Source organism: Oncorhynchus kisutch, linkage group LG15, assembly GCF_002021735.2.
Source record: "Oncorhynchus kisutch isolate 150728-3 linkage group LG15, Okis_V2, whole genome shotgun sequence".
Taxonomy (NCBI): domain Eukaryota; kingdom Metazoa; phylum Chordata; class Actinopteri; order Salmoniformes; family Salmonidae; genus Oncorhynchus; species Oncorhynchus kisutch.
The window spans coordinates 91,050,719-91,061,261 of NC_034188.2; the positions used below are offsets into that span (position 1 = coordinate 91,050,719).

The following is a 10,543-nucleotide window of genomic DNA, read 5'->3' on the forward strand; positions in this document are numbered from 1 at the left end:
CTCTCTCCTTTCCTCTCTCTCTCTCCTTTCCTCTCTCTCTCTCCTTTCCTCTCTCTCTCTTTTCCTCTCTCTCTCTCTGTCTCCTTTCCTCTCTCTCTCTCCTTTCCTCTCTCTCTCTCCTATCCTCTCTCCCTCCTTCCTCTCTCTCCTTTTCTCTCTCTCTCTCCTTTTCTCTCTCTCTCTCTCCTTTTCTCTCTCTCTTTTCCTCTCTCTCTCTCCTTTCCTCTCTCTCTCTCTCCTTTCCTCTCTCTCTCTCCTTTCCTCCCCCCCTCTCTCTCTCCTTTCCTCTCTCCTGTAGCCAGTCAGTCTCTCCCGGTGCCCTGATGCCGTGGTCCAGACCCCAGTCGGAGCTCCTCCCTCCCCCCCGGCCTGCAAATAACATGGAGATAGATGATCAGCACTACGAAGGCTCTCTGTTCCCCACCTCCACCCTCATCCCTGTTACCGTCATCTGTATCCTCCTCTTCCTGGTCGGCGTGTTGGGAAACAGCATGACCATCCTCATCATCCAGGTAAGGAAGTTTGTTAGAGAACCAGGAAATGGGGGAAGGACGACATATCAGACAGGTCTGGAGTGGACCGGTAATTTTAAGGATGAATGGATTAATTAAATATTCGTGTTCTTCTTCTTCCCCCTAGCGCTTCAAGGATATGAAGACCACCACTAACCTGTACCTCTCCTCAATGGCTGTGTCCGACCTACTCATCTTCCTCTGCCTGCCCTTTGACCTCTACCGTCTGTGGAAGTACGTCCCCTGGTTGTTTGGGGAGGTGGTGTGTCGTCTGTTTCACTACGTCAACGAGGGCTGTACGTACGCCACCATCCTCCACATCACCGCCCTCAGCATGGAGCGATACCTGGCCATCTGTTTCCCCCTCAGAGCTAAAGTTGTGGTGACCAAACGCAGGGTGCAGTACATCATTGTGGCTCTATGGACTTTTGCTCTGCTCTCTGCTGCCCCCATGCTGTTTCTGGTAGGTGTGGAGTATGACAACGACACACACCCGGACTACAGTACGAGACAGTGTAAACATACCAACTATGCCATCAGGTCAGGGCAGCTGCACACAATGATCTGGGTCTCCACTACGTATTTCTTCTGTCCCATGTTCTGCCTGGTTTTCCTGTACGGCTCCATTGGACGGACGCTGTGGAAGAGTAAGAACGACCTGCAGGGTCCCAACGCCATGGCCCGGAAGAGGTCGCATAGACAGACCGTCAAAATACTGGGTGAGTGACCGTCAAGATATAACCCTCTGTTTTTATACTAGAATGTGAGTGTACTGGGGATAGGCATCATTTCAAGTGTTTTTGAAGACTTACAAGAGAAAATGATGCTACTTCAGGACACACTTTACCCTGTCATTCATTTTCTTGAAACATATACATTAAACATTATATGAATTATTTATTTATTATTATTATTAATGAATTACTTATTTATTATTATTATAATAAACATTATATTAACTACAGTTATTAGTATTATCACAGTTTATATTACATTTGGTTTAATATACTATTCATTCTAGGTCCGTCTCCATAGTGTGTGTACAGTTCGTCTCCATAGTGTGTACAGTCAGTCTCCATAGTGTTTGTATAGTCCGTCTCCATAGTGTGTACAGTCAGTCTCCATAGTGTGTGTACAGTTCGTCTCCATAGTGTGTACAGTCAGTCCCCATAGTGTGTGTATAGTCCGTCTCCATAGTGCGTGTACAGTCCGTCTCCATAGTGTGTGTATAGTCCGTCTCCATAGTGTGTACAGTCAGTCTCCATCGTGTGTGTACAGTCAGTCGCCATCGTGTGTGTACAGTCCGTCTCCATAGTGTGTACAGTCAGTCTCCATAGTGTGTACAGTCAGTCTCCATAGTGTGTACAGTCTGTCTCCGTAGTGTGTGTACAGTCAGTCTCCATAGTGTGTACAGTCTGTCTCCATATTGTGTACAGTCTGTCTCCATAGGGTGTACAGTCTGTCTCCATAGGGTGTACAGTCCATCTCCACAGTGTGTGTACAGTCAGTCTCCATAGTGTGTACAGTCAGTCTCCATAGTGTGTACAGTCAGTCTCCATAGTGTGTACAGTCAGTCTCCATAGTGTGTACAGTCTGTCTCCGTAGTGTGTGTACAGTCAGTCTCCATAGTGTGTACAGTCCGTCTCCATGGTGTGTGTACAGTCCGTCTCCATGGTGTGTGTACAGTCCGTCTCCATAGTGTGTGTGCAGTCAGTCTCCATAGTGTGTGTATAGTCAGTCTCCATAGTGTGTGTACAGTCCGTCTCCATAGTGTGTGTACAGTCCGTCTCCATAGTGTGTGTACAGTCTGTCTCCATAGTGTGTGTACAGTCTGTCTCCATAGTGTGTACAGTCAGTCTCCATAGTGTGTGTACAGTCTGTCTCCATAGTGTGTGTACAGTCCGTCTCCATGGTGTGTGTACAGTCCGTCTCCATAGTGTGTGTACAGTCAGTCTCCATAGTGTGTGTACAGTCCATCTCCATAGTGTGTGTACAGTCAGTCTCCATAGTGTGTGTACAGTCCGTCTCCATAGTGTGTGTACAGTCTGTCTCCATAGTGTGTACAGTCTGTCTCCATAGTGTGTGTACAGTCTGTCTCCATAGTGTGTGTACAGTCCGTCTCCATAGTGTGTGTACAGTCTGTCTCCATAGTGTGTGTACAGTCCGTCTCCATAGTGTGTGTACAGTCAGTCTCCATAGTGTGTGTACAGTCCGTCTCCATAGTGTGTGTACAGTCAGTCTCCATAGTGTGTGTACAGTTCGTCTCCATAGTGTGTACAGTCAGTCCCCATAGTGTGTGTATAGTCCGTCTCCATAGTGCGTGTACAGTCCGTCTCCATAGTGTGTGTATAGTCCGTCTCCATAGTGTGTACAGTCAGTCTCCATCGTGTGTGTACAGTCAGTCGCCATCGTGTGTGTACAGTCCGTCTCCATAGTGTGTACAGTCAGTCTCCATAGTGTGTACAGTCAGTCTCCATAGTGTGTACAGTCTGTCTCCGTAGTGTGTGTACAGTCAGTCTCCATAGTGTGTACAGTCTGTCTCCATATTGTGTACAGTCTGTCTCCATAGGGTGTACAGTCTGTCTCCATAGGGTGTACAGTCCATCTCCATAGTGTGTGTACAGTCAGTCTCCATAGTGTGTACAGTCAGTCTCCATAGTGTGTACAGTCAGTCTCCATAGTGTGTACAGTCTGTCTCCGTAGTGTGTGTACAGTCAGTCTCCATAGTGTGTACAGTCCGTCTCCATGGTGTGTGTACAGTCCGTCTCCATGGTGTGTGTACAGTCCGTCTCCATAGTGTGTGTGCAGTCAGTCTCCATAGTGTGTGTATAGTCAGTCTCCATAGTGTGTGTACAGTCCGTCTCCATAGTGTGTGTACAGTCCGTCTCCATAGTGTGTGTACAGTCTGTCTCCATAGTGTGTGTACAGTCTGTCTCCATAGTGTGTACAGTCAGTCTCCATAGTGTGTGTACAGTCTGTCTCCATAGTGTGTGTACAGTCCGTCTCCATGGTGTGTGTACAGTCCGTCTCCATAGTGTGTGTACAGTCAGTCTCCATAGTGTGTGTACAGTCCATCTCCATAGTGTGTGTACAGTCAGTCTCCATAGTGTGTGTACAGTCCGTCTCCATAGTGTGTGTACAGTCTGTCTCCATAGTGTGTACAGTCTGTCTCCATAGTGTGTGTACAGTCTGTCTCCATAGTGTGTGTACAGTCCGTCTCCATAGTGTGTGTACAGTCTGTCTCCATAGTGTGTGTACAGTCCGTCTCCATAGTGTGTGTACAGTCAGTCTCCATAGTGTGTGTACAGTCCGTCTCCATAGTGTGTGTACAGTCAGTCTCCATAGTGTGTGTACAGTCCGTCTCCATAGTGTGTGTACAGTCTGTCTCCATAGTGTGTGTACAGTCAGTCTCCATAGTGTGTGTACAGTCCGTCTCCATAGTGTGTGTACAGTCCGTCTCCATAGTGTGTGTACAGTCTGTCTCCATAGTGTGTGTACAGTCTGTCTCCATAGTGTGTACAGTCAGTCTCCATAGTGTGTGTACAGTCTGTCTCCATAGTGTGTGTACAGTCCGTCTCCATGGTGTGTGTACAGTCCGTCTCCATAGTGTGTGTACAGTCAGTCTCCATAGTGTGTGTACAGTCCATCTCCATAGTGTGTGTACAGTCTGTCTCCATAGTGTGTGTACAGTCCGTCTCCATAGTGTGTGTACAGTCTGTCTCCATAGTGTGTACAGTCTGTCTCCATAGTGTGTGTACAGTCTGTCTCCATAGTGTGTGTACAGTCCGTCTCCATAGTGTGTGTACAGTCTGTCTCCATAGTGTGTGTACAGTCCGTCTCCATAGTGTGTGTACAGTCAGTCTCCATAGTGTGTGTACAGTCCGTCTCCATAGTGTGTGTACAGTCAGTCTCCATAGTGTGTGTACAGTCCGTCTCCATAGTGTGTGTACAGTCTGTCTCCATAGTGTGTACAGTCTGTCTCCATAGTGTGTGTACAGTCTGTCTCCATAGTGTGTGTACAGTCTGTCTCCATAGTGTGTGTACAGTCTGTCTCCATAGTGTGTGTACAGTCACGACCTCTGCAGCCAGAATAACAGCAAAGTAGCTGCATTTGGATTCGTTTTAAAGCTGTTTTCTAGAGACGTTAATTTGGATACATCCATAACAATGAGCTGATGATGTTAAATTCATCCTGGCATAGTGTGCCATCTCGTCAACACTGTCCATTAGATCACTTTGAATATTAAACACAAGGCTAGAAGCGAGCTAAACAAGTTTGTTGCTAGTAAAACAACCGAATGAAACGAATAGCAGAACAGAAAACAGTTAAACTAGTAACGGGGAAGGATTTGACCAGCCGTGCTTCTACACCTACATTGCTTGCTGTTAGGGTTAGACTGGGTTAGACTGGGTTAGACTGGGTTAGACTGGGTTAGACTGGGTTACTGTTAATGTTCTGTTCTGTTATAATCTCCACCCGGCACAGCCAGAAGAGGACTGGCCCACCCCACATTGCCTGGTTCCTCTCTAGGTTTCTTCCTAGGTTTTGGCCTTTCTAGGGGAGTTTTTCCTAGCCACTGTGCTTCTACACCTGCATTGCTTGCTGTTTGGGGTTTTAGGCTGGGTTTCTGTACAGCACTTTGAGATATCAGCTGGTGTAAGAAGGGCTTTATAAATACATTAGATTTGATTTGATGGAGTGGAACTGGTCGACCGCGGAGCTGCATTATTTTCCAGAGAAAAGCCACGGGTTGATTATCTCTTTTTATACCATGACTATAATTTAATAACACAAGATATATGTTCATCATTTGCCACTAGAAATGTCTTCAACCATTGAAGAAGGTAGCAAGTTTACTAGACCGCTACGGTAGTTACCGTGGTAACCAAACAGACTTCCTAGTTCACCTAACCAAACCATCAGTCCTAGTTTGTTATTGTGAAAATATAATAATTCAACCATGCCAATAATATTTTCTATTAGACTTTTGCTTTCAAAAGCAGCTCGAACAACAGACCAAGTAACAATGGAACTATAGCCTTTTAAATCTACTATGAAAATGTACCATGGTTTATTTCGATGTAGTTTTTGGTTTAACAACACCCCCATGCTTAATATATCCTCCAAACATCTCGGGCATTATCACTTTTATACAACGGATTACCAACATATTCATACAATACTGGACATATTGTCATTAACTTTATTTCGATGAATTTATTTGTATTATTTCATCCTTCCACAAGATTATAATCCTGAAACAAATATAGGGTTGCTTTGCTGTTCTGGCTGCGCTGTTTTAACGTGACTGTAAATGAACCGTAGTTGGCAAGCGACGCATAATAACGTAGTCACCCAGTATGGCAATATGGAACATTTCAAAACGAACGACTGGGTCCATAAATACAGAACAAAAAAGACTTAACAACCGGGTCGTGTTTCTTGTAACCGAACTGATAGAAAGAAGGACCAGCCGGCTTCGGTAGCAACCCTAGATTTGTGTCGGGACTATATCTCGTGGAAGGATGAAGAAATAGTATAAATTAATGAATCATTATTTGAATATGTTGGTAACCCGTTGTATAAAAGTGATAATGCCCTCGAAGTCGATGTTTGGAAGATATATTGGCATGGCTGTGACGAAGTCGAGGGCCAGCAAACCGTGCCAATATATCCTCCAAACACCGCCTTCTCTGGCATTATCACTTAGAATGCCCTTAAAGCCAATCAGAAACGAGTATTCAACAATACCATGGTATAACTGGTTTTAATGTCCATTCTAGAATGCCCATAAAGCCAATCAGAAACGAGTATTCAACAATACCATGGTATAACTGGTTTTAATGTCCATTCTAGAATGCCCTTAAAGCCAATCAGAAACGAGTATTCAACAATACCATGGTATAACTGGTTTTAATGTCCATTCTAGAATGCCCATAAAGCCAATCAGAAACGAGTATTCAACAATACCATGGTATAACTGGTTTTAATGCCCATTCTAGAATGCCCTTAAAGCCAATCAGAAACGAGTATTCAACAATACCATGGTATAACTGGTTTTAATGCCCATTCTAGAATGCCCTTAAAGCCAATCAGAAATTAGCATTCAACAATACCATGGTATAACTGGTTTTAATGTCCATTCTAGAATGCCCTTAAAGCCAATCAGAAATTAGCATTCAACAATACCATGGTATAACTGGTTTTAATGTCCATTCTAGAATGCCCTTAAAGCCAATCAGAAACGAGTATTCAACAATACCATGGTATAACTGGTTTTAATGTCCATTCTAGAATGCCCATAAAGCCAATCAGAAACGAGTATTCAACAATACCATGGTATAACTGGTTTTAATGCCCATTCTAGAATGCCCTTAAAGCCAATCAGAAACGAGTATTCAACAATACCATGGTATAACTGGTTTTAATGCCCATTCTAGAATGCCCTTAAAGCCAATCAGAAATTAGCATTCAACAATACCATGGTATAACTGGTTTTAATGTCCATTCTAGAATGCCCTTAAAGCCAATCAGAAATTAGCATTCAACAATACCATGGTATAACTGGTTTTAATGTCCATTCTAGAATGCCCTTAAAGCCAATCAGAAATTAGCATTCAACAATACCATGGTATAACTGGTTTTAATGTCCATTCTAGAATGCCCTTAAAGCCAATCAGAAATTAGCATTCAACAATGCTGTAGTATAAGTTTGTTTTTAATGTCAGAACAAAACCCTGATGGTATCAACAGTTCACTGCAAGGAAAAAGACAGCGTGTGACATAATAATGACTCTAAAAGCCTGTTTTAGGAGAACAAATGATGTCCATTGATCGCCTACGTAGCCAATCAACTTGATTTGTAGTCCTTGATTTGTAGTCCTGTCGTGTTCTAATGGAATCGTGAATCCCGTGTGTTAATTTAATAGCCTGTCAATATTGACTGCATCTGCTTCTATATGAATTAGCTAGACAACCACAGTGCACGGCAGATACCATGTCGCCAACTTTTTCAGTCCACAAATTGGATTGTCATCAAAGGGACTCATTATTCAGAGATAATGGGCATTTTCATGACCTTGTTGCTCCCCCCCTTCCCTACATTAGGGATCACTAATTCACCGCCTTTCCAACAGAGTATAGGTAACATGACAGCCGCTGTCACATAGCTCATACACTATATATGCAAAAGTATGGAAACGTCTAAGAGCAATAATGACTCGGCCACGAAATGGTAGGCCACACAAGATCACAGAACGGGACCGCAAAGTGCTGAAGCGTGTAAAAATGGTCTGTCCTCGGTTGCTAGACTCACTACCGAGTTCCTAACTGCCTCTGGAAGCAACGTCAGCACCAGAACTGTTTGTCGGGAGCTTCATGAAATGGGTTTCCGTGGCCGAGCAGCCGCTCACAAGCCTAAGATCACCATGTCCAATGCCAAGCGTTGACTGGAGTGGTGTAACGCTATTTGGCTCTGGAGCAGTGGAAACGTGTTCTCTGGAGTGATGAATCAAGCTTCACCATCTGGAAGTCCGACGGACGAATCTGGGTTTGGCAGATGCCAGGAGTACACTACCTGCCCCAATGCATAGTGCCAACTGTAAAGTTTGGTGGAGGTGGAATAATGGTCTGGGGCTGTTTTTCATGGTTCGGGCCCCTTAGATCCAGTGAAGGGAAATCCTAACACTACAGCATACAATGACATTCTAGATGATTCTGTGCTTCCAACTTTGTGGCAACAGTTTGGGGAAGGCCCTTTCCTGTTTCAGCATGACAATGCCCCCATGCACAAAGCGAGGCCCATACAGAAATAGTTTGTCGAGGTCGGTGTTGAAGAACTTGACTGGCCTTCACAAAGCCCTGACCTCAACCCCATCAAACACCTTTGGGATGAATTGGAACGCTGACTGCAAGCCGCGCCTAATTGCCCAACATCAGTGTTCCCGACCTCACTAATGCTCTTGTGGCTGAATGGAAGCAAGTCCCCACAGCAATGGGGACACAATCTAGTGGAAAGCCTTCCCAGAAGAGTGGAGGCTGTTATAGCAGCAAGGGGGGGACGAACTCCATATTAATGCCCATGATTTTGTAATGAGATGTTTGACGCTTAGGTGTCCGCTTTAGGTCAAGTAGTTTATATCCCTCTAGTGCTCCTCAATCTCAGTGAAATGTCTGACCATCACATGCATATATTTAGAGAGATTGGAAACTCTTGTTGGAATCTGTGGACAGGCACGGTTTAAGTTTTTAAGTCCGCAGGTATCCATTTTTTTCATATAAATGACAAATCGTCCCATCACTTTCAAGTTCAAATATGTATATGGTGTACCACAAGGATCAGCTCTGGGCCCTTTTACCTTTTATTATGGAGCCACTTGGTTGCATAGCTCAAACCCTAACACTATCATCTTTGTCTCTCTATTTCTGTCTCTATTTCTCTCTCTCTCTTTCTTCATTTCTCTCTCTGTATTTCTCTCTCTTTCTCTCTCTTTCTGTAGGCTGTCATTGTAAATAAGAATTTGTTCTTAACTGACTTGCCTAGTTAATGAAGGTTAAATTAATGTTCCATTTCTCTCATTCCTCCCTCATCCCCCACCAGTGATGGTAGTCCTGGCGTTTGTGATCTGTTGGCTACCCTATCATATCGGCCGTAGCCTGTTTGCCCAGGTGGATGACTACGAGGAGGCAAAACTGAGCCAGGACTTCAACATAGGCTCCATGGTCCTCTGTTACCTCAGCGCCTCCATCAACCCTGTCCTCTACAACCTCATGTCCAGGAAGTACCGCGCCGCCGCGCGCCGCCTCTTCCTGCTTAGACACGAGCCCCACCCCCGACGCTATGGTAACAACAACCACCGACCAACCAGACAGAGACAGCTGTCCCTCAGAGAAGAAACCACCACACTGGACGATACCATGATCGGAGTGTAGGAGGTTGGTAAGGACAGTGCCATGACCTCTAACCTCCCCAGTTTGGAAAGAAGTGTCTGGTGCAGGAAATGACATCCAGTACAGTCACACTACAACACTATGTAGTATCCAGTACAGCCACACTACAACACTATGTAGTATCCAGTACAGTCACACTACAACACTATGTAGTATCCAGTACAGTCACACTACAACACTATGTAGTATCCAGTACAGTCACACTACAACACTATGTAGTACCCAGTACAGCCACACTACAACACTTTGTAGTATCCAGTACAGCCACACTACAACACTATGTAGTACCCAGTATAGCCACACTACAACACTATGTAGTATCCAGTACAGACCCTGCTGTCATCCTGGTTATAAACAGGAGAGATATTGGGAGATGAGATGGGAGGGACGAAGCCATATTTAAGAGAGAGGTGTTTTATAAAGGGAACCTGGGCTTTTGTCTCGTAGTTGCAGGTGAAGGAAAGGGGATCTGGATTGCAGTAGATTCACAGCAGCTGGGTTTGTCTCGACTGTTATTCTACGTGAAATGTTTGAATATTCATGTGTATTTGGGACGTGATGAGCTGATGTTGAGATGGTTCATTAGTTTGACCTAAATGGACTAATTCATGTTTAGTCTCACGCCTCATTATCCTGTTTACACAGATAAGACTGCCAAGTTAACGAAATCTCAATTTTGTCTGTTTAAATGCTGAGTGATGTGTTAAGTTTGTAGAGGACTGTGTAGAGGACTGTGTAGAGGACTGTGTGTAGAGGACTGTGCTGTGTGTAGAGGACTGTGCTGTGTGTAGAGGACTGTGCTGTGTGTAGAGGACTGTGCTGTGTGTAGAGGACTGTGCTGTGTGTAGAGGACTGTGCTGTGTGTAGAGGACTGTGCTGTGTGTAGAGGACTGTGCTGTGTGTAGAGGACTGTGCTGTGTGTAGAGGACTGTACTGTGTGTAGAGGACTGTGCTGTGTGTAGAGGACTGTGCTGTGTGTAGAGGACTGTGCTGTGTGTAGAGGACTGTACTGTGTGTAGAGGACTGTGCTGTGTGTAGAGGACTGTACTGTGTGTAGAGGACTGTAATGTGTGTAGAGAGG

The 10,543-nt window shown here is 44.7% G+C and overlaps 1 protein-coding gene across 1 annotated transcript; it reads left to right on the forward strand.

The window, feature by feature from the left end:
* Positions 1-231: 231 nt before the first annotated feature.
* mlnr (motilin receptor) lies at positions 232-10,235 on the forward strand. Its single transcript, XM_031791294.1, has 3 exons — positions 232-512; positions 640-1,231; positions 9,113-10,235. The coding sequence occupies exons 1-3, from the start codon at positions 324-326 to the stop codon at positions 9,442-9,444; spliced, it is 1,113 nt and encodes a 370-aa protein (XP_031647154.1). The 5' UTR covers positions 232-323; the 3' UTR covers positions 9,445-10,235.
* Positions 10,236-10,543: the final 308 nt, after the last annotated feature.

Bases quoted from the DNA above. Each gene is read 5' to 3' on its own strand.
- mlnr (XM_031791294.1), top strand. From the start codon at position 324: ATGCCGTGGTCCAGACCCCAGTCGGAGCTCCTCCCTCCCCCCCGGCCT. The intron at 513-639 runs GTAAGGAAGTTT...TCTTCCCCCTAG, and splicing joins TGACCATCCTCATCATCCAG to CGCTTCAAGGATATGAAGAC. The intron at 1,232-9,112 runs GTGAGTGACCGT...ATCCCCCACCAG, and splicing joins ACAGACCGTCAAAATACTGG to TGATGGTAGTCCTGGCGTTT.